The 24,550-nt window shown below is 42.2% G+C and overlaps 1 protein-coding gene across 3 annotated transcripts; it reads left to right on the top strand.

Annotated features, from left to right (window-relative positions):
* Window positions 1–122: 122 nt before the first annotated feature.
* LOC140323500 (ecto-ADP-ribosyltransferase 5-like) lies at window positions 123–13,353 on the top strand. 3 transcript variants are annotated; one of them, XR_011919388.1, is made up of 6 exons: window positions 123–172; window positions 5,756–5,832; window positions 5,929–6,625; window positions 8,953–8,985; window positions 11,067–11,276; window positions 11,528–13,353. XR_011919388.1 is itself a non-coding variant. In XM_072400609.1 (5 exons), exons 1-5 carry the CDS (start codon window positions 1,344–1,346, stop codon window positions 11,602–11,604), a joined length of 906 nt encoding a protein of 301 aa, XP_072256710.1. In that variant the 5' UTR covers window positions 1,033–1,343; the 3' UTR covers window positions 11,605–13,349. The 3 variants fall into 3 exon arrangements, 1 of the variants encoding a protein (XP_072256710.1); XR_011919387.1 differs by lacking the exon at window positions 123–172 and adding an exon at window positions 977–1,365; XM_072400609.1 differs by lacking the exons at window positions 123–172; window positions 11,067–11,276 and adding an exon at window positions 1,033–1,365 and having other exon boundaries at window positions 11,528–13,349.
* Window positions 13,354–24,550: the final 11,197 nt, after the last annotated feature.

The raw sequence follows: 24,550 nt of genomic DNA, 5'->3' as shown, positions 1-24,550 counted from the left end.
AAGAAAAAAAAAAAGTAATGTAGTTACATGACAAGGAATGTTTGCTACAATGTAACACTTTCTTCAATAACAAGAAGGCGTGGCATGTCTCATGTGACACGCCCTCACTGATAAGCCCCACCCCTTCTACACTTATCAGCAAAGAAAGCAGAGAGCTGAACGCAGCACAAGTGTGAGTACACAAAATTTTTTTTCTCACTTAACTCAAAGTCATTTCTTATTAATGCAAAAGTGAAAGTTTTTTTTCTTTTGGGGGGGGTAAAAAATATTAAAAGCTGTTTTATATTTTTTTTATTTATTTATTTTTAAAATCATTTATTGTATTTTATTAAATATTTTATTGGAGGTGTATTTGTTTTGTACTGGGATAAAATAACTTGTAGGGATTTTAATAATTGCTGACGTCCCCATGTATTTCAACACCTCCACTATAATTATACCCGAGGAGCCCATTATTTATCACTGGGGGGGTGATTAGTAGTTCTGTTTGCATTGTGTCAGTTAAAAGTTTGCAAATATATACTTTAGAAAACAGTGAATCTGACATTCACTAAACATTCCCTGGTGCAGACCCCTGCTAACATCACCCCATCCCCCTTTAATTTCGGATCCTGTATCTCCTATGCCAAATATAAATCTTGCTAAAAATGTCCCTGACCCTAAAGGTCGCCCATAATCCGCTGCTCATAATAAATGGGTGACACCGATACAAATAATTCAGATGGTAAAGGGGAACTCCCGACTTTACTACAGAGATATAAGAAGGGTCGGCTTACTGGATGGAGGGGTGTCAGTGCCCTAAAATATTTTGTTTTGTAATAGACGTGGAAGTGGCATCTGTGCTCATTAGGCTCTGCTGGACCTGGAGCTCATCTCCCCGAATTAATTACAAACAATGGACCCTCTGTAGACTTCATGAAATACCCACAATGCTTCTGGCAGACCACCTGATTTACACTGCCCAGGGGTTTATTTACAAGCAGGAGCATAGGGGGGCGCTGTGGAGCAGGGGGCAGTGTTTTTAAATCAATAGTAAGAAAACTTTTTTTTTATATTTTGTTGTTTTAAAGCATGAGTTTATCTTACTGAATTTATGTAAAGCCAAAACTTAATAATTTCATTGTGTGTGAAGGGTTAAAAACCTTCTCTGTGAGTTTCTAAAACTCTCAGTCATATCCATTCGGGGGAATTCCCAAGAAGAAATCTTCCTGTTATGACTAATTTTACTTTTTTTCCTTGTGCCAGGTACATGGCCAGGACACTGTCTGCATGGAGTTTGAATACTCCAATTGGCTAGGATTATGGCTGTGTCAATAGATTGTGAGCTCCTCTGACAATTAGTGATGAGACTTTGGATGATGCTGGGTAATATATTGACATATTGCTATATATATAAATATATTCTTCTAGCTGTCTTGGTAATAGCTCGATGTTTGGGCTACCGGGGGTGCGGAATCTAAATGTCTCCAGGGCACCCAGGAGTGATGGGTCGGGAACCCTAGTGGCCAACGGGCTTCATTGCTGCAGGGAGAACCCCAGCTGGCAGCCCGCGGGCCCTGGGGTGAGTGGAACAGACGGGACAGGCAGAGACAGGTACAGGGCGGGCTGTAATCTCTGTAAGCAGGAGGTCAGGGCAGGCAGCTGGTGAGAGGTCGGGACAGTCTAAGTTCAGGGCAGGGGTCAAGCAGCAAGGTCAGGGTAAGGCTGAGGTCAGGTATTCCAAAAAGTCTTTGCAACTTCACTCACATGTACCTCCTGGATGCCTGAACTAGCAACCACAGCCTAAAACTGAAAAGTCCTAAATAAGACCAGGAGCAGGAGGATAATGGGTAGGATTCAATCTGCTCATTGGCTGCAGGACATAAGCCTCCAGCTGGGCCGGGGATGCCGAGTGCACAAGACTAAAGGGAGGCAGGGGATGCTGCTAACCGCTATCAGAGTTTCCAGTCCTAGGCTTTGGCTTCCCAGTGAGGTCAGGTATCCAGAAGGTACATCCAGGTGAAGTTGCAAAGACTTTACCCCACAGTACCGAGCACATCAAGGTGAAGATGGTGTAATGTCAGGGCAGGCACGAGGCAAGAAGCAGGGTCAAGGTCAGGTGTCCCCAAAGGTAATCAGGAAGAGTACAGTGGGGTAAAGTCCTCACAGTTTTACCCAGCTCTATTCTGCCTGATTGCTTTTCCACATTCTTGACCTTGCTGAGGAGCTAACATAGTGAGGATCCACCAATCAGAGCCTAGAACTGGAGAGGCCTAAAAAGGACCAGCAGCCAATAGCAGGACAGTATCATGACCAGGATCTAATCTGTTCATTGGCTGCACACAGTGTGCTGGGGATGCCGAGATGGACAGAGTGCATCAGACTAAAGGAAGGCTGGGGATGCCACAAACTGCTATTCACGAAAAGCTGCAAGCAGAGTGATAACAATGGAAATGGGAATTCGGCTTTCCAATGATGCCATTCCCATATTCCTAAAATAGACCGAGCTTCAGATGACACAAGATTCACTAAAGGTGACAAGTGAATAGATTTAGAAAGAATAAAAACAATAGTTTCTGTTTTGAAATCAAAACTGCTCTTTGGTTCCAGACTCGTTTAACCAGTTATATTCTTACATAACAGGCGGTGATAAATTCCCGTGGTTGGGGAAACTTTCTCCTTTCTTCACCCCATTGGCTGTGGTTATTATGTGCTCATCTGCTGCAAATTGGGGTAGATAGGGGCACAATCAGGGGTTTGTTTGTTTCTCATCCAGAAGATTTTATTTGCTGTCCTGAGAACACAACAGGAATGGTTTCCCAATTCTGAGCACCCCCTAATACCTGTCCTCTTCTGGTCACATGACCCCCCCCCCAATCCTGGTGTTCTGAAGTTGACATTTGGCAGCTTTAATAATCAGTGAGCATGGCTCATGTGGCCCCGACAAGTGAAATCATCTTCTGCTAAACTCTTCAGATTGTCTGGGGGGCCAATGATTCTCTATGGGTATACAAAGGACAGTACAGACGCAGGGAGCGCGATGGCAGGCCAGGCAGGGCAGACAGCTGGCAATGGTAAGGGTATTGGCCGGGGCTCAAATGCTGCCCCTAGGAGGTCCTGTGCTAAATTTGGCACTAGTTAGGAGTGTTGTCCCTACGACAGGTTTCCCCATTGGAAGATAAATCATGTCCTGTTATAGTAACTACCATGCATGACTAAATGTGCTCAGAACACTAAAATAAACAAATTCAGAGTGGGATTTTGTATTTTGGAAGAAGCCGCATCACACCTGGCAGTGACTCTGCCAATCCGATTGGATTGGCCGAATTCCAAGCTCTGGTCTGAGAATAACTCCATTAGGAATGATCCAACTGCCACTAGTGAACACAAAAATTAACAGCAAAAACACCATGGGTGTAGTGGGGCTGGCACACGTGGCTACACCCTGACCCCACTTTTTTTGGGACCCCTGTATAGGCTCTTCCTGCACGCTCGCTATGGATAGCTTTCACTATTACTGTGCTCCCTCTACTTCTTTTACCACTACAACCCTGACCAACACTGAGGTTAAATATTAATAAAAACCTGAAAGGGGTTCTTAAAGTGGAACTGTTTGGAGATGGCTGGGTGGTGGTGAGCTTCTGCCATAAGCAGCGATGGAGACCAATAGCGCAGACCACCTCTGTGTGCAGGAATCATGCAATGATGACAGGTCCAGGATCCACTCATTGCCGCATCTAGGAAGCCGCCATCTTTCTCATGTCTCTTCCAGCTCCATGGGAATCTTCTTCAGCCATTGGTGGGCCAGGGTGCACCCTGCAGCCACGGCTTTACTTTTTGACAAATGAAACCCTGCGTGTCAGTTTTGTCAGCTCTTCCTCCTGCTGACTTTTTTAGATTTAGATTAGTTTTAACCCTTTTATCCAAAATTAAGAAAAACATTTTTGGCTTCACATGCACAATTTCATTTCCTAATGATGATTATTATTATCAAACAGGATTTATATAGCACCAACATATTATGCAGCGCTGTACATTAAATAGGGGAGGGAATGACAGACAGATACAGACACAGGAGGAGGAGGGGACCCTGCCCCCAGGAGCTTGCAATCTAAGAGATTGTTAGATGGTGGTGGAGCTCTGGCAATGGATTCTAGACTTCTCATGCATGACTGGACCAGAAGCAGGGAGGATAATCTGTACGACAAACATAGCACAGTACAGGACTTAATATCGATATCCTCGTATTGTGCAGACGGGAGGGTGCAGCTTCGACTGTGCAAGCAAAAACTCAATATGCAAAACAGAATGGCAAGTCAAAGAGAACCTGTCCTCCATTGTAGACTTGCCTAGGAGCCAATAGCACACAATGCCTGATAATCCCTTCATCTTTTCCCAGTCATTTTGTTACAGGGCCCCTGGACTTTTCCACAATTCATGCTTAAAGCAAAGTCTTATAGTTGTCTCTTATTGGAAAGCAGCCACAGCCTGAGCAGAAATGCCTGTCACCTGTCAGCACGATGCAGGGAAGGAGCCTTGGTTTCAGTGTGCAAGCTGTGCCAATGTATGACATGCCAACAGAGCCAGAGATAATCATCTGCAATCAGGGAAACTTATGGCATGCTAGCAGAGGGCAGGCTGCTCCCCAACATGACTTCCCATGCTTTGTTTCTGCACTGTGTGTAGGTATGGAGGCAGCCAAATTGGTAGAGGCAGGGCTTGGCTTCCTCATGTCACAGCCTCCAGCAAGGAGAACAGTGCCTAGGCACAGAAAGTCACCTGATATACAGTTATGAGGATACAGAACAAGAATGCCTAGGCACTGGAAGTCACCTGTTATACAGCTATAAGGATACAGAACAGGAGTGCCTAGGCACAGGAAGTCACCTGATATACAGCTATGAGGGTACAGAACAGGAGTGCCTAGGCACAGGAAGTCACCTGATATATAGCTATGAGGATACAGAACAGGACAGGCAGTCACTTTTTTTTCACAGTGCTTTTTATAAAGTAACCCCATAATACTGAATATTTTCCCTTCTTCATCATTCACAGATCAGGACATTCCTCTTCCATCAGTGATTTATCTGTCACAATTCATGCTTAAAGCAAAGTCTTATAGTTGTCTCTTATTGGAAAGCAGCCACAGCCTGAGCAGAAATGCCTGTCACCTGTCAGCACGATGCAGGGAAGGAGCCTTGGTTTCAGTGTGCAAGCTGTGCCAATGTATGACATGCCAACAGAGCCAGAGATAATCATCTGCAATCAGGGAAACTTATGGCATGCTAGCAGAGGGCAGGCTGCTCCCCAACATGACTTCCCATGCTTTGTTTCTGCACCGTGTGTAGGTATGGAGGCAGCCAAATTGGTAGAGGCAGGGCTTGGCTTCCTCATGTCACAGCCTCCAGCAAGGAGAACAGTGCCTAGGCACAGAAAGTCACCTGATATACAGTTATGAGGATACAGAACAAGAATGCCTAGGCACTGGAAGTCACCTGTTATACAGCTATAAGGATACAGAACAGGAGTGCCTAGGCACAGGAAGTCACCTGATATACGGCTATGAGGGCATAGAACAGGAGTGCCTAGGCACAGGAAGTCACCTGATATATAGCTATGAGGATACAGAACAGGACAGGCAGTCACTTTTTTTTCACAGTGCTTTTTATAAAGTAACCCCATAATACTGAATATTTTCCCTTCTTCATCATTCACAGATCAGGACATTCCTCTTCCATCAGTGATTTATCTGTGATCCTTTCTGTTGTCCCCACAGATTATAGAAGAATGAGATTCCTGGCGTATTCCAGCTTCTCCCTGTGTCTGATATTCGGGGTTCTCAGGACACGCGCAGTACGTAGATATCATTGGATATTTGGGGGGTTTTAGTGCTTTTTATCCTCACCCCCATACAAAGTTCCCCTCTGATTGCACATTTTGCCCCCGCAGGTCCCCAGTTGCCCCATAACCATGAACAGCAATGCTTTTGATGACCAATATGAAGGTTGTGAGCTGGAAATGGAGAATGCTATCCGATCCCACCTACTGAAGCAAGAAAAGAATTTTGACCCCGAGTTCGCACTTGCTTGGGATCTTGCATTGGAAGCTTGGATGGAAAGCAAAAAATATTTCCAGGAAGAAATAGAAATTCCTGCCAGCTTGCAGGATGAGCATGTAGTCGCCCTGATCATCTATTCCAACGATACCGTTTATTCCGATTTCAATGAAGCCGTAAGAAATTACGACCGGGAAAATTTCCACTACCACTCCTTGCATTTCTTCATGACTCAAGCCTTGAAACAACTGAGACTGGACTGCCCGGTCCCGGTGTACAGAGGGGTAGGTGGGGTACGTCTGTTACCTGAGGATATCGGGGGGAAAATACGATTCGGACAATTCACGTCTTCATCCAGAAACCGAACGGTGGCAGAGAACTTCGGCATGAGGACTTTCTTCAATATAAGCACCTGCTTCGGGGCCGATATACACAACTTCTCCCCTTTTCCCGGAGAGGAGGAGGTTCTCATACCCATAGATGAGGTCTTCGAAGTGACCGGATTTACCAGGGACGGTGGTGAAAGCAGATTTGTCCTTAAAACAACAGAATCCAGATGTCATTACTACAACTGTGACTTCTTAAGAAAAGGTTAGTAAATATGGCTCTTAATCAAAGTAAGCTTGGGTTCTATGTAAATGGAATGGGTTTGCCTTTGGTTTTTACCTTCGCCCTCTACACAACACATGCAAAAAGAAAATTGCCAATCCTCCAGATATAGGGGAGCTCATTGGTTTACTCATCAACCAATCACATGAGAGTGTTGGACCTTAGGGGGGGGACTTATTTGGAAGGGGCCAGCTTACACATGGGTAACTCCCCTGCAGGAGCTCCTGCAGAATAAATTGCGCACCATGGGTGACAGCATTTTACCTGTTAGAGTTCAGGAATCCAATGGAGTCACCTCCTCCCCTGCAGCTTTCTGATTTAAGGTGGAATAACACACACAGTCATCAGTTCAGCTCTTTGTGCTTTCTTCTCTACCTGTATACACGGGTGGACATTGAGTGGTGCAAAGTGTGCCACTGGACAAGGGTCCTGGACCCTCCTCACCCAACAGGGGCCAGGCCAAGTATGCAGTGGGGCCCCCTGTTGGCTACATCTGGCACTGCATGTATGATAATAGACTTGATCAGAAACCAGTCCATCTCCACCCTCTCCCAGTCCAAGTTTAATGCTGTAATTAATACATAGTGCTGTGGTATTTCTGCAATTTTAGGGGTCAGGTTTTCAGCAGGGGGTCAAGGCCACTTTCTCTCCAGTGCACCCCTTTTCTGTTCCTCCAGTGCCGTATTTTCTGCTCCTATTGGTCAGACGATGACCCAGGTCCTCGTTTACTTTGCTTTTTTACAGAATTGACTGATCCTCAATCATGCAGAGATGTCAGCAGCACCTTTACCTATTTTATTAAAGCTCTCTGAGACTGAAGAAGATAAACTATCATGGAAGAACCTGGGTGATCCAGCAAACCTGAATTAGATTTCCTAAAAATAATGTGCTATCAATTGGAAAATGTTTTCTATAATGGATCAGATTCATTTCAAGGGATCACCCAGGTTCTTCCATGATAGTCTATCTTCTACTGTCTTGGAGAGCTTAAATAAATCAGGCTTATTGACTGAAGGGCCGTATGGTGTTTGCTGTCATAGGCTTGGCACACAATCTCCTGCACTCAGTATGTCCTTAGTCTTTCAGGTTGGGGGACAATGGGAGTCAGTCAGCTTGGAAAACTAAGGACATGTTGGGGCAACAGAGTATTACTGCGGGGGATAGCTGCAGCTTGAGAATAATTTTGCAGTCTGAGCCCCACAATATTATTACAAAGAATTTATATAGCGCCAACATAGTACACAGCTCTGTACAACTTCCACAGTCATGTCCCTAATGTCCCTACTATAATCGTATGTCTTTAAAACAGTCTAAGGTTAATTTTGGGGGAAGCCAATTAATCTAACTCCATGTTTGTGGAATGTTTGAGGAAATGAGGAAATGTTTGAGTACACAAAGGAAACCCACAAAAATATGGGGAGAACCTGCAAACTCCATGCAGATGGTGTGCTGGCCAAGATTGGAACCTGGGACCCAGCGCTGCAAAGGCCAGAGTGCTAACCACTGAGCCACCGTGCTGCCTGCATATAGGGGCAACGCATGTAGAACAACATTTCAAATTATTATTTCACATTTAAATGCAGTCAGTTATCATCGAGGCACAGTGTTTCCTTCTATGTAATATGGACACAAGCTAACCATAGCACATACCATAGTCCTGTAATACAATGAACCATCACCCATGCACCGTTTTATTCATATTCACTCACATGATGGAATCCGATTAATTTTAAGCCCCAGCACTGCTGCATTGGGCAAAAAGTAATAAGAAGCTGCACAATGAAATGGCATCTAAATTTACTGATGGTTTTTGAGTAATATAATAAATAATGAAGTGAAACAGTCTTTTCAAGCATTAGTAGTCGTTGTCCATCTGTGGTTGCTCTTCTAAACATTTATGATAAGTTTAACAAACACAAGCAAATCTTGCATACTTATAGGACTCTTAAGGCGAACTTGTTTTCCACTTACCACAATAAAAACACATATTATTTTATTAAACATTTTAAAACATTAAAAACTTCCAACATTTGTCTGGGTGAAAACTGATGTTCAAAACAAAATATATTTTACTGCATTCAATTAAAAGAAAACCAAATATGTTGCAAGTGGACACAAAAATATTTTGATTTATTGCATTATTTGCTAAATTGATCATTTTGGGGAGTGTTTTACTGTCAACATTAAAGGGTTGTGTTCTGATCTAAGACATACATATGTATAAATAAATGTAAGCTATACATTGTTGAGGAACACTATCTTTTCTTTTATTAATGATAAGATAACTATTTCTGGTCATTGTTTTATAGATGGAAAATCCAGGAGATGTGTGTTCAGCAGGGGTGAGTATAAAACTTTCTCTGCTTTGTACAACATAAAATTATTGGTACTGCTGACCTAATATATCATTTCAGGACATGCAAATCAATTTTATATGCAAGTAGATTTCACATAAATCATTAAAGAAATAGATCATTTCTCTAAATTACAATATGAATAAAGGGAAAAAAACATGGAGACCATGGCTTATCACCAAGATGGTGAGACAAAAGAAGTAGTGGTATCTAAACATCAAATATTGATAAATATAAGATATTGTATAAGATATAAGATATTGTCAAAAAAAACAAATAGTCCGATCACCAATTCTTACATACAATGTAGCAACATGGGAGGTTCAAAGGTTGTGGAAATATGCAAAAGGGGATAAGCTCCCGATGCGTTTCGTGGCTAATGACCCCCTTCTTTAGGGGATTCTTACAACCTTGATATGCTGGTTTACAAAGGGGTTTATAACACCCATCAAGTAAAGAACGAATCTCGCTAAGTCTCGTTCAACGGGCAGACACGCAAATCATTACATAAAACTGGAGTGGGAAACCAATCATCAGACAGCGAAATTCCCAAATAGCAAGTTCAAGCAGATGCTTCCTAAGGTGTACAGCTTCCGCTTAATACATTACATTGCTAACATCAGAATTTATGATCAGACCATTCATTTATATTGTTGGACAATATCTAATAAATATTTGATGTTTTAACATGTTTAATCCATCTGATGAATGGCTTCGCACTCCAGTTTGATGTAATGATTTGCCTGCCTGCCCTTGGGATGAGACTTAGCAAGATTTATTCGTTACTTGAAGGGTGTTATTTATAACTTTTGTAAACCAGACTATCAAGGTCGTAAGAATCATTTTGCTGTTGTTACTTCCCCTGAAGAAGCGAGTCATTACCTATGAAACATGTTGTATGTTTTCCATATCTCTACAACCTTTATCCTCCTGTGTTGCTACATTGTATGTAATAATTGCTTCCACCACTTGTTTTTATTGTTGGAGTATTTCTAATAAATATTTGATGTTTTAACTGCTGATACGTACCACCAATCTCCCTATTTCTTATGTCTTGGTGAACAACCCTGGGCATGTTTTTTTACCATGTAAATCAAGTTTCTGAGGCAGTAAACTTTAAAGTTCCATCTACACTGTCATAAGTACAGCGTGCAATAACTCCTTCTCACCATAAGCACATCCTGCTCAAGAACAAGATTTGGAATGTACATAAGGTGGTGACAGTCATAGTCTCCAAAAAGGAAAAGAGTGAAAATCCTTCCAATACACATCCACATAAATGTGCTTTTGATGTGGTGCCAAACCACCCAATATGAATCGCTCCTCATTGCAGAATATACCCTACGTCCCATCACCTATAATATTTAGAAAAACTTTTTTAGAAGCTCAGCAACTAATCATCTGTATATACAAAATAGGTGAATCATTAGAGTATTCTCCACCTTATGAAGGGTCGTGTTGCAGCATATGGTATCCTGGGGGGTAGGTGTACCTAAAAAAAAGTAAAAAAGAAGATCGGGGGCAGCGTAACTTCTACTTTATAGAGGGACATAAGAGCGGGTAATGTGCCGATGGTGGGTGCAATTAGAGAGGTAGAAAGAAGGTCAGGAACATGGACATTTTTACTATATAGATCAGACCTTCTCATCCTGTTTGACATAGAAGAACCTTTCATGTCTTCAAGGAACCCCTCCTAAAAATCACTTTATGCACATGTGATAGTCAGTGGGAAGAATTCCTCTTACATTGCTGGCTGTTGGGAAGAATGTCACTCTTACAGCCAAAAAGATCATTGGGGTCACTTAGTCTGACCGGAGAGGCACAAACTGCTCATTGCACAAGGAACCCCTAGCACCCTCTGGAGGAACCCTGGGGTTCCATGGAGCCCTGATGGAGAAACACTGCTATAGAGGGTCATGTACAATATCCTGGTGGTGGGTGTAATCAGAAAGGTATAGGGAAAGTCAGGAGACAATTTTACTAGATAGATCAACCTTTCTTGACCTTTTTGACATGGAAGAAACTTTCAGGTCTTCAGAGAACACTTTCTATGATTTTTTTATCCACAGATCACAGTATATTAGTGTGGTGGTCATTGGGAAGAATTCCTCTTACATTGCTGGCCATTGGGATGAATGTCACCCTTACAGATAGCCAAAAAGATCATTGGTGTCACTTAATCTGACCTGAGCGGCACAAACTGCTCAAGGAACCCCTAGCGCCTTCTGGAGGAACCCTGAGGTTCTATGGAGCCCTGATCGAGAAACAGAGCTATTGAGGTAAATGTACAATATCCTAGTGGTGGGTGTAATCAGAAAGGTAGATTTTAATTCTTATTTTTTTAAAGATATAGGAAGGTCAGGCTCAGTGTTGTATCTACAATATGAAGGGTCACATTGGAGGTGGCGAGTGGAAGTCATCCTTCTACTCTTCAGATCATTTCTCATAATTACTGCATTTACTGATGCTGAATAACAAATATTTTACATTCTTTCTCTTATTCATTCAAATATTTTTTTTACTATTTTAGGTACAAAGGACCTGCTGTCATCAGCTGCCATTGCACTTTTATTTTCTGTATTGATCTTCACCATTACCGATTCCTGAGAAGGTGTGAAACCGATGGGCCGTTCTCCCGTCTTTTACTGTGAAGCAATATGGACTGACTGTTCTCCACTGTTCTAACATGGTTTTCATGAATTTATTACCAGCTGACACCCAGTAGAATAGGACTCATGGCTGCCATTATCTCAGTGGTTAAGCGATGATAATGTGTTTGCTGCTTCCAATTCTGCAATGTTACGTTGCATGGTGTGCAATGTATAAACTGAAGCTCTGGCCAATAGATTCTGTTCAATTTTATAGAAGAGTGTGGGGATTAGGACCTGTGTTAGGTTTTTAATATTGTTTCCTCGCTGCAGAGATTCACTCACCTGTACACCTGGGTATTAAAGTAAAGATAACAGAGACTGCTGATCTAGGGAAAATCCAAATGCCTCAGGGGATCAGGAAGGACATTTTTTTCCCCTGCTGAACAAATTGTACCAGGGTTTTTTTTGCCTTCCTCTGGATCATCTATGTCTATAAGGTTTTATCTGGGATATGTTTATTTCCATAGTGGTTGGACTTGATGGACTTTTTTTTCAACATGACTTACTATGCAAGTACAGAAAGTGAAGGAAAATTAACATTTTTACAAGGGTCACAAGGGATTGTTAGGAAGCCCTTATCGGGCCAGCGATTACACCTTGGGGAAAAAGGAAATGGCAGCATCCCCTTAGCCGTGCAGACTGAAATGTACTTTATTGGCATCCCCAGCACAAACTCTGAGACTGTGCACAGCTGACGGGGATTTAGGCAGATTAGTCCGTGGCGTCATCCTGAGCTGCCATTGGCTGCTGGGCCCTTAAAGCCTGGACCAACCTTTTGTCTATATTTGTTTTTACCCTTGGATACCTTGCCTGGAGGACAGATTTTCTGTGTATGACCTCTGCTCTGTATTCTGGACTTGTCTCCTGGTTCTGCATTATCTGTGGTCTCCTGGTCCTTTGCCAGGCCTTCCCCAGATGCCATGCCTTTCGCAGTATGTCCTCGGGGCAACTGAGTGCTGGGAGACGCAACCAGTGTCCTGAGGCTTGCTATAGGTGATGAGTGCGGTGTTAGATTGGATGACTGGCACCTCGTGAATACCGATTTTGCACTACAGCCTTACAAGCATAACCTGAATGCAATATCTTACACCTGACACTGGGGAGTTGTGGCCATTTGGGATTCAATTCATTGCCAGTTGGCCAAAGAATCCTCAAAGTTCTAAGCCTTTCCTGCACTACACTGCAGATCTTTGTCTTTAATTTTCTCCTTTCATTGCACAAGCTATTGTCAAAAAAGAGTTATAGGAAGCTAGGCACTGCCATGGAGGAGATGTGTTAATAGCAATTTAAAGGGGGCCTTTCCACTAACTTGTTTAAAAGTTAGTTCTCTGTAAAAATGACTAATGACAAGCAAAGACCTGGGAAGGAAACAACTTGTGCAAAAACCACTTTGAGCTTCAATCAAAAATGAAAATGACCAAAACATTTGAGTCATAAAGCCATAGAAATGAACAATTCCAAATATGAAAAAGGAGGAGAAGGAAGGAAAGGGGGTTGGAGACTGTCAAAGTAGAATAGGTGAGACCTTAGAATGCCTTAATTTGGTGAAACATCCATTTTACCACTCAAGATGCTAGTGAGTTTGTCAATGCAGTTTAATTTTATAGATATTGGTTCTATAGGAATATCCCTTTTCCAAGGTAAATTTCAGATTTGGAGTTCAGAGGTGGCAGGAGGGGGCATTAGTAACATGAGCAGATAATTGGCTGCTTTCAGTCTAGGATAAATAGATGTAAAAATATTGTCATGTAGATACATATCTGCTGGGTATGCTGTAACAGCTCAGGCACTTTTGTAAAAAAAATAAAAAAAGGCAAACATCTTGTCTGTGTGCTCCAACCATCATTATATCCTGCAGGATCTGCACCCCAACCATTGCAACAACCAATAATGTCAATATGGCTTATCAGGGACCCATCTAACCATGTGCAGTGCATTATGGGTTCAGGCGTAGATTTTGACCATGAGTTCAGAATTTTGCTATATCTTAGGGCTGTATTTATAAATTATTCCCCTGTCAATTCGCTCTAGATTCGTTCATAATTTTTTTTTACAGCTGGCATTTTATATTGTAACAGCTGTGCACCTTTGAGATTGGCCAGTAGGTGGCAGAACGAGCCATTGATTTATTAAGAACTAAAATGAAAAATGTGAAGATTGGATCATCAGACAAATTCAGAGGGGAATCATTTATGAATAGAGCTCTGTTCGGTTTTATATCTGTATGTTTCTTCGTTACGGATATTTACTTTCTTCTATATTCTTAGCAATCTAAAAGAGATGAGAATTAAGTCAAAACTTTACCATTGTTAATGCAGCAGAAGTAGTAGAAGAGTCGAAATCTTCCAATGGGGACACTCGTCCAGTTAAGTTTCAAAAGTTGGATTTTTCCTCAATCTGTTGAAATGTGCACTCACTTCCTGTTGTATTTCTATTGCACAGATGGCCGTATAAAGCTGGCCGAGGTCCCAACTCTTGCCTGTTGTATGAAAAACTAGAGAAAAAAAGGAATTGCACAGTAAAAAGCACAGAAACACTTTATCACCAGCCTATCCCTAAGGACATTAATTGTTTCCCCACAAATCCTTTTAATAACTCAGTGATGCCCCTGTGCCATATATTTAGTCTGATAGTATTAAATGGGTCCTGTTCAAACTCCTAAATACTTCCCGAAAGAGCCTGATTTATTAAAGCCCACCAGGGCTGGAGAGGATACACTTTCATCAGTAAAACTGGGTGATCCAGCAAAGCTGGAATTGATTTGCTATTTGTTAGCAAATGCTTTCAATCCTGGACCAGATCCATTCCAGCTTTGCTGGATCATCCAGTTTCACTGATGAAAGCAGCCTTGGAGAGGCCAGGGCCAGCATACATCAGGGCCACCATTGCACCCATCGGACTGAGAGAACCGGCTTGTCTGAGCCTTCAATAGGATTCTGTCCACCACCGCCTACAACTGCAATGGGAGTGCAATGTTTACAAAGTCCCATTGTCCGGCATTGGTATGACAAGGGGTAACACAAGGAACTCAATCAATGGAGATTCCTACCATAGTCATATGTCATTAATGTAGTCTAAGGTCAATTTTTGGGGGGAAGCCAATTAACCTAACTGCATGTTTTTGGGACGTGGGAGGAAACCCACACAGACACGGGGAGAACCTGCAAACTCCATGATAGTGTCCTGGCTGGGATTTGAACCTGGGACCTAGCGCTGCAAAGGCTGGAGTGCTAACCACTGAGCCACCGTTCTGCCATTTTATCACTCAAGATCCTAGTGAGTTTGTCACTGACCATTATCCGGTTTAATTTTATAGATATTGGTTCTATAGGGATATCCCTTCTTTTCCAAGACAAATTTCAGATTTTGAGGACAGAGGTGGCAGGAGGGGGCATTAGTAACACGAGCAGATAATTGGCTGCTTTCAGTCTAGGATAAATGGATGTAAAAATATTGTCAGGTAGATAACTATCTGCTGGGTATGCTGTTACTAGTCAGGCACTTTTGTAAAAAAAAATAAAATAAAAAAGGCAAATGTGTCCAACATCTTGTCTGTCTGTATATCCTGCAGGATCTGCACCCCAACCATTGCAACAACCAATAATGTCAATATGGCTTATCAGGGACCCACCAGAGGCATGTGCAGTGCATTATGGGTTCAGGCGTAGATTTTGACCATAAATTCAGAATTTTGCTATATCTTAGGGCTGTATTTATAAATTATTCCCCTGTCAATTCGCTCTATATATTTTTATGCAGCTGGCATTTTATATTGTAACACCTGTGCACCTTTGAGATTGGCCAGTAGGTGGCAGAACGAGTCATTGATTTAATAACTAACTAAAATGAAAAATGTGAAGATTGGATCATCAGACAAATTCAGAGGGGAATCATTTATGAATAGAGCCCTGTTCGGTTTTATATCTGTATGTTTCCTCGTTACAGATATTTACTTTCTCCTATATTCTTAGCAATCTAAAAGAGATGAGAATTAAGTCCAAACTTTACCATTGTTACTGCAGCAGAAGTAGTAGAAGAGTAGAAAGCTTCTAATGGGGACACTCGTCCAGTTAAGTTTCAAAAGTTGGATTTTTCCTCAATTTGTTGAAATGTGTCCCTTCCTGTTGTATTTCTATTGCACAGATGGCCGTATAAAGCTGGCCGAGGTCCCAACTCTTCCTTGTTGTATGAAAAACTAGAGAAAAAAGGAAATGCACAGTAAAAAGCACAGAAACACTTTATCACCAGCCATTCCCTAAGGATATTATTTGTTTCCCCACAAATCCTTTTAATAACTCCATGATGCTCCTGTGCCATATATTTGTTCAAATGCCTAAAAACTACAGGAAAGAGCCTGATTTATTAAAGCACTCCAAGGCTGGCGAGGATACTAAACCTGGGTGATCCAGCAAACCTAGAATTGATTTGCTATTTCTTAGCAAATGCTTTCAATCCTGGACCAGATCCATTCCAGGTTAGCTGGATCACCCAGTTTCACTGACGAAAGTGGCCTTGGAGAGGCCAGGGCCAGCATACATCAGGGCCACCATTGCACCCATCGGACTGAGAGAACCGGCTTGTCTGAGCCTTCAATAGGATTCTGTCCACCACCTATTGAAGAATGGAATTCTAAAAGTAAATCCCAGCTGTAATATTTGTATTGCTCCAGCATTGGACAGAACGACATCTGAATACTGACAAGCAGCCAGACCAGCGGAGGTTTCCCAGCCAGCTACAGATGTGACAAATTAAACATTTCTGGATCCTTCTAATATAAGAAACAAAGATCAGAGAAATGAAACTCAGCAGCCAGCAACTCAGTCATAACTGCTTGTGTTTATAGAAGATTGACTTGTATGGGATCGGGAATGGTGGGGATGAGGGGCAGTAATTCCACCCCTACAGAATGGGGCATTTAAATAAATACTGAAGCTGCTTGATAAAATCTAAAAATGTAAAAACTTCCAAACCAATAAAAATGGCAGCAATAGAATATCAAAAGCTGGTATAGAGAAGCTCTTCGTGCAGGGTTATGCTTCCTCTATATGAGACGTGACGGGGAAATGAATGATATGTGAACAAATAATGTGATGTTATTATGGGGCAGCACTATGGGCTCTAAAGGGCATTATAGGACAATGTGGGCCATATACAGGAATTATGGATAAACCTGGAGGCATTATAGGCCATGGTAGAGGTAAAAAGAAAAAAATGTGTCCAAGCGGGAGCAGAAGTTAAACCAGGTTATATGCCAAACCTCATGATTAAATGTAATAGGAAACAATTGCGGGGAAAAAAGGAGGTTTTATGGTACTAAATTAGTACAGATAAAAAACAAGACTTTATTTTTTCTTTGGAATAAAACAAGGATGTATCATTTCTTATAGCACATAACCAGAAATAGAGATAAAACTTTGTGTTACCGTATTTTCCAGCGTATAAGACGACCCCCAGCTTTTCCAGTTAAAATATAGAGTTTGTTGCACTTAAAAAAAAACAGTAACAAAGAAGATGTTTACTTTAAATAACTGAATTGTCTACCATTCTATGTAAAATAGTCACACAGCGCCACCTAGTGGCTGATTTGTAAATCACAATATTCTATAACACGCATATCTATATACATCCATACCGCATGGCTCACAGGGTTCCCGAAGCTCTCTGCCAGCTGACTCTTGCTAACCCGAGCTCGGATCTTCTCCCCATTCAGGGGATTAGTAAGTACCGGGCGTATAAGACGACCACCGGCTTTGGCACAGATTTTTCAAGGTTAAAAAGTCGTCTTATACGCCGGAAAATACAGTAGTTCAAACTTATTTTGGTTCCCAAGAATTCACATAAAGAGTCTCATCCCAACGCTTTTCGCCTATTTTGACTTCATCAGGGGATATATCGAGGCTTTCAAGACCGAACTTACAATAATGTATCCGGTATTCTATTGTCTGAAGAAATGATAATGATAAATATCCGATCAAAATGTCAGGTGGTCTGTGCTAACTGCGTTGCTGTGGCATATCAAAATGGAGGAATTAGCAATTGGGTGACTTCTTTGGGTTGATCAAAAGCCCACGGGTGATGGTTACGTCCAAAAGTTAAAGGTTGTGCCCAAATAATCATTATTTTTTATTGTAGGGAATAAGTGGGGAGAGGCTACAATTCTCCTTAATATCATCGGTAAAATAGTTTAACCAATAACTCTCAAAAAAGTTGTTATATGGGGATTGAAGTATTCTAGATTCATCATTGATGTGTCTCATAGGGTTAATGAGCCCTATTTTTTGCTTAGAAACAAGGGGAGGCAAGGAGATGAGTGTGAGCAAAATAGGGTTTTGTGTGTATTGATGATATGAAGAAAGAACAGCGTGTCCGCAAGCAGCCCCTGGCACAACAATACCAAATACATTATTGTAAGTTCGGTCTTGAAAGTTTCGATATATCCCCTGATGAAGCCAAAATAGGCAAAACGTGTCGGGACCTACACTCTGTATGTAAAATCTTGGGAAACGAAATAGGTTTGTACTAACACAAATTCTATCTGTATTTCTGGTTATGCGCTATAAGAAATGATATACCCTTGTTTTATTTTTTAAAATTATTTTGTTTGTAAGCAATTGTATAGTTCATTACTAAAAAAAAAAAAGTATTTTTTATGTGTACCAATTTAGTTCTATAAAAACCTCCTTTCTTCCTACTTCTTTCTGCCAAATTTTTCCTATGGTAAAGGTATTACAGAGGTGAAATTATAATCTATGGGTTCTATTTATAAATTATTCTCCCCAGTCAATTCCTCTGAAATTCGCTAACAGTATTTTTCTATAGCTGTGTACTTTTGAAGAGTGGCCACTAGGTGGCAGAAAGAGTCATTGTTTTAATAGGGGACCTGTAGAGAGATAGAACCATCTGTCAGCTAATTTCGAAGGAATTGACTGGGGGAATAATTTATAAATAGAGCCCTTAGAGACATGGGAAGAACCCACCGCGTCTTCTTACATTACAAATCTTGTAAATCTGTCTTTGCTTACAAAGTTATATTAATATGCCTAAAATTAAAAACGTAATCTTTTTATTTTATAATATTAAACTTTTTTTTTAAATATTATTAAATATTTATAATATTTTATAAAAGTTAGTTTGGAGTAACTTTATCAATGTTTATTGATGATGTCTAATATATTTCTTTGTATAGTTTGCAATGATTTATGGATGTGCAGCCTGTGTTTTCTGTTCAGTAGTACTGCACAGTGATTTTGCTTCACTTTTGTTCACTTCTCTCTGACTGGCTAAACATAATGAACTTTTTGGGCTCTATTTATGAATAATTCCCTTGTCAATGCGTCTGTAATTCACCAAATCTCTTATTTCAGTTGCTATTAAAACAATGACTCGTTCTGCCATCTAGTGGCCAATTGTCAAAGTGCACAGCTGTCACAATAGAAAATACTTTCTGTATAAAAGAAAATTATGAGCGAATTTAGAGGAACTGACAGGGGAATTGTTTATAAAAAAATTACAGAATTAGAACGCTAGGGGGGTTAATGATCACAATTTTATATCATTGCCTTACAAAGAAATGTTTTCCAGTGTCAGACATTGTAAGTCAATCTGCAAGAATGGCTCTGCTGATGAGTCTCAGAAAATGTAATAAAATAATTATTCCTGAACTAAGCGTGTTGTCACTTCTCTGTCTTTATGGGATTGGGGTCAACATAGATATCATGTACATTATAGCATTATACATCTATTATTGGAAATAGAAACACATAATACTTAGCAGGACCTTAACACTTATAATTCAAAGAATATTTATATTTTTTGCACCTCTTTTATGGTTTGAAATATTTGAAGAGCAGCAGGTGCACAGACCTGGGAACTCAGGGCAAGGATGGCAGGGGACCTTCAGGACACCGGGAGCCAATCCTGTCCTCTAACAATTGGCACCTGATGGTACAATTCACATGGGATGGCCAAAACTGAACAAGAGGAGTTTGGAGGAACGTTGTCTGGTCTGAAGAGTTTGGATGTTTGCTGCAACATTCAGATGGTGGGGTCCTGCTCCTACATCAGGTCTCTCTGTGTTGGCCAGGATGAAGTAAAATTTCAAACACTGGCAACAAAATTGAATTGGCATAACAATGCTTTTGTGGCTGTTTTCTGGCAGGGGCTCGCAAACCATATCAAAGATTAACTTGCGGTTCCAGACCTCCATCTGCACTCGATGACCTGGTACCCCTCTGCATTCGGTTGTCATTTTCAGGAATGAGTGCGGGAGACTCAGAAAGTCCGGCATCCTATAAAATTACCTTCTAATTTCCAGAACCCTCCTCTTCCAGCGATAGAACCCATCAATGTAAGTAGATTGAGCTTGACTGTCCCCAGAAGAACAAGCTTGCCACAGGGACCAGAATCTCTGCATGTACTGTGCCAGAGAGGGCCACTTCAAGTCTAACTGTCCACAAAAGGCCCCAAACGCCAGTGCCTAGGGAGATTGGGAAAGGGTCCCCTAGGCAAACCTATTACCTCTCCACCTACCAAGATTATGTTTCCAATACAGATGTCATGCAAGGGTCATCATTTCTGGTCCATGGCCTTTCTGGACTCCAGACTTTATAAATTACCAACTGTCCTGCTTGGGTTGCCCTGGATCCGCACACATGCTCCGGATTTTGAATGAAGTTCAGGAGAAATACTTTCTTGGCGTGCCACCTGCTTCCAGGAGTGTCTTCCCAAGCTACTTCCTTGTCCATCAAATCTCTTCTTCTGCTGCTTCCCAGATGCCTGGCTTACCAAGTTTATACTGGAGATTTTTAGGTGTTTTTTGCAAGCTGAGACACTACCACCGCACCGTCCTTACGATTGCACCATTGATCTGATCCCTGGCTCGTCTCCTCCAGGTTAGTGTGCCCTCTTGCCATCCCTGAAACGGTTGCCATGTCCTAAAATATTCGGGAGAATTTGGAGAGGGTCTTTATTCGCACATCATCATCCCCAGCATGTGCAGGCTTCTTCTTTGTGCAAAGTGAAAGATGGTTCCCTATGTCCCTGCATGGATTATAGAGGTATTAAATAAGATTACCATCAAGAACAAGTATCCGCTGCCCCTTACTTCTGAACTCTTTCACTGGCTTCAGGGGGCAACTGTGTTCACAAAGTTAGACTTGCATGGTGCCTACAATCTGATCCGCATTCGTGAAGGGAACGAATGGAAAACTGCCTTTAACACCCGAATATTTAGTAATGCCATTCAGGCTCTGTAACGCACCAGCAGTTTTTCAGAATTTCCTAAACAATATTTTCCGTGATCTCCTCTATATCTGCGTGGTCCTTTATCTGGATGACATCCTGGTCTACTTCAAGGATCTGCTTACTCAAAGTGACCATGTCAAGTCAGTCCTGCTACGGCTTCAGGAAAATAGACTTAATAGCCAACTAAATAGCCAAGTTGGAGAAATGCCAGTTTGAGCTCTCTGAGGTCCCATTTTAAGGCTACATCATCTCTGCAGATGGTTTACGTGTGGATCCCGATAAACTTTCGGCTGTGCTTAAGTGGCCACAACCACTAGGGCTAAAACCAGTTCAGAGGTTTCTTGACTTTGCAAATTATTATCGTCAATTCATTAAAATCTATTCTACAACAAATGCCCCAATTACTTCTATGACCAAAAAGTGGGGCAATTGTAGGTCTGCTCACCGGAAGCACTCCAGGCCTTTCAATCACTAAAGAAGGCCTTTGCATCAGCTCTCCTTTGGTTCGCCCTGACACCTCTCTGCCCTTCTTTTTTGATATGGATGCTTCTTCTGTTGGAGTAGGCGCAGTCCTATCACAGAAGAATGCTTCAGGCAAGCTGGGATCCTGTGGTTTCTTCTCGAAGAACTTCTCTCCGGCTGAGAAGAACTACTCTAAGGAAGCCATGAGTTACGTGCAGTTCAGCTTGCCCCAGAGGAATGGTGCCACTTGCTAGAAGGAGCTCGGCACGCAGTCACCATTTACACAAATCACAAGAATCTGCAGTATTTACAGACTGCTCAATGCTTGAAACCCGCCAAGCCCAATGGGCGCTCTTCTCCAGATTTGATTTTATGCTCACCTATCACCCAGGCTCAAAAAATGTTAAAGTTGATGCCCTGTCCGATTGCTTTGAAATGGAGGACCCAGAACCAGAACGAACCTTCATTACTGACCCTGCCCAAATTGTGCCCATGGCCCAGTCCGGCTGGACCAGACCCTTTTAGGGAAATTGTTTGATAAAAAGGGCCAGTGCCCTTTGATCCATTCATTGGGGACATGCCTCCAGGTTTGCTGGTCACCATGGGCAAAACAAAACCTTGGAGCTAATCAGTCGCAAATACTAGTGGCCAAATCTGAGACAAGAGGTGAATGAGTTTGTGGCTGTGCCGGGTACAAGGTGCCCTGCCTATCCCCCTCTGGTCTTTTACAGACACTCCCAATTCCTGAGCAACTGTGGATTAAAATCTCTATGAACTTCATAACGGACCTTCCATTCTCTAATGGGTTTAACACAATTTAAGTATAGGTGGATGGGTTCTCAAAAATGGCCCTTTAGTCCTCTACCTGGTCTTCCCTCTTCCTCCCTCTCCGTCTGCACAGATTGCCACATCGCATTTTGCCAGATCAGGAAGTCCAATTCACATCCCGCTTCTGGAGAGCCCTCTGTTGACTACTGGAGATTAATTTGGACTTTTGTCTGCCACAGATTCCCACAGGACCAGGGAATCTGTCACCACCTTCTTCCTGAATCTGGGACAGGAGATGTTTGCAGCTATGACCCCTCTGCTCCTCATCCTCCACCTGTGTTCTGCAGGGGCCCAAGGAGACCCGATCCCAGGTAAGTGACCCAACCCAAACTTCTGACACCTATCTGTTCTGTACAATCTGTGATTGCTGGAAATCCTCCTGCACATCGCAGCCATATGGCAGGAAGAACACATATGTTATACCGGTCCCCTTTATGTGTGATGAGGGCCCCTAATTCCATCCCTATGGGGTCTAAGCAGGGAGGACATACAGGGGGTAATGACAATTCTGTCCCCCGGAATTCTCAGCACAGAAAACAAATATCCCTAAAAACACGGCACCGATAACCCCACAAGCAGCCTGCAAGGTGACAAACAATTCCGAGTTATTTCCTTGTACAGGGGGCCATCATCTAATAATAATAACGCCGGGAGGTCGTATCACCGGAATAAAATCTCCTCTGCATCCCAGGAATCTGGGGACACATGCAGGAGTTTAATGAGAATACAAGAAGGGGAGCAGATATATGGGGTGGGCATAATTTAGGGCGGCTCAGCTCCTTTCTGTTTAATTTGTATTTGTGTCCTAAGATTTACATAGACTACAGACAGGGCGATGGATTTTCCAGCCTGTGATTGGACAGGGAAGGAGCAGAAACAGAATGATGAGGTCACTCCTCTCCTCCTGTCAGCGTGCTCCACAGAAATTCATATCATATACTCACTTTGCTCCATTAGGTCCACCATTGGGTGTCCACTGAGGATGAAACTTCAGCCTATAATTTTAGAGATACCGGGAATGAAGGGGGTGAATGCTGCACAATGTTCATCCTACAGGCAATCTGTGAATAATAAAACCATTCTGTGTCTTGGAGTTTCTTCATGATGGGACTTTAGTTCTGTCCATCAGATCCCCTTCTGCCACCAAATGTGGAGAACTCTGATAAAACTTTCACTGATAATGTGTAATATAAACGGTACTCACATTGGGCCGGGTTGTGAAGGGTTAAAGACGGACACCGCCAAGGTGATATCTGAACCGGGAAGATCAGAATAAGGGACTCACCAGACTGGAAACAAAAATAGAACTAATACAATGCACACAAAATCACAAGTTTTCAGAAATATACTATAAATATGTCACAATATGCAGAAACAAGATCAAATGCCTAGGTTTAAAAGTTTGCTAGGTTTTCTGCTGCAGGCTGGATGAGACTTTCCCCAGTTTCCTTTCCCCTGATGTAACATCAAGTGTTTAAGAAGGACGATTGATGTAAGAAAAGTGGCCGGTCATTGTTAGGGATGATTACAGAAATGTGTGCAATTGGCCTGATTTATTAAAGCTCTCCTGGAGAGCTTTCATTGGTGAACCTGGGTGATCCAGCTAACCTGGAATAGATGATCTGGTCTTGGTCCTAACAAATTGCAAATTACTTTTAGGAATCCAATCCATGTTTGCTGGATCAGCCAGCTTCACTGATGTGTGTATCCTCTCCAGCCTTGGAGAGCTTTAATAATTCAGGGCCAATAGCGGAGGGTGAAGAACCCCACATTGGTACATTGACGGTGTCAGGACCAGGTTCTGTAGCACCCAAGGATGAAGTGTGACCCCTCCTATGAGGTCGAAGGTCATGCCCTCCCTAAACCCCCATATTCATGAAGAACCAAGATGGCCACCTCTTCTGCATGCCAATTAGTTTGGCAATCCACTCATAGACATCCACAACTATCTAAGAGCCTTACAGAGCTCATGATAACATCACACACATAGAGAACACCCAACCCCCATATCTGAGAATAATATAAAACCGGGACCTCCAGGGGGCATAGTCTGGTGTGTGGGTAATATGTTCACAATAGGCAAAAAAAGGATGAGCAAGGCACTAAGAACGCAAAATAATCCTCGGGAATGGGAACATCGGGATTATAACACACCAAGCGGACTTGCCCAAAAGATCCAAGATGGCACCTGACATTTGCATTGGAAGTATCCTGGAATCATTGTTCAATCAATTTGCTTGGCAGACCACCAGTTTCCCCTATTCTTTTTGGTTGCCTACGCTGGGTTTTGAGAGGATCTATCACCTAACACCTTAAGATATCACAGGACAATGAAGCCATTGCAAAAACAACTTCCTCCAGCTGCTCCC

The sequence above is a fragment of the Pyxicephalus adspersus genome, chromosome 1 (genome assembly GCF_032062135.1).
Source record: "Pyxicephalus adspersus chromosome 1, UCB_Pads_2.0, whole genome shotgun sequence".
In the NCBI taxonomy this organism is placed as follows: domain Eukaryota; kingdom Metazoa; phylum Chordata; class Amphibia; order Anura; family Pyxicephalidae; genus Pyxicephalus; species Pyxicephalus adspersus.
Note: the sequence above shows the minus strand (reverse complement) of the source record. Positions and strands in the feature narration are given on the sequence as shown.

Excerpts from the sequence above, each read along its gene's own strand:
- LOC140323500 (XM_072400609.1), top strand. The coding sequence starts at position 1,344 with ATGAGACTTTGGATGATGCTGG. Across the intron at positions 5,833-5,928 it reads GGGTTCTCAGGACACGCGCA|GTCCCCAGTTGCCCCATAAC; the intron begins GTACGTAGATAT and ends TTGCCCCCGCAG. Across the intron at positions 6,626-8,952 it reads CTGTGACTTCTTAAGAAAAG|ATGGAAAATCCAGGAGATGT; the intron begins GTTAGTAAATAT and ends ATTGTTTTATAG.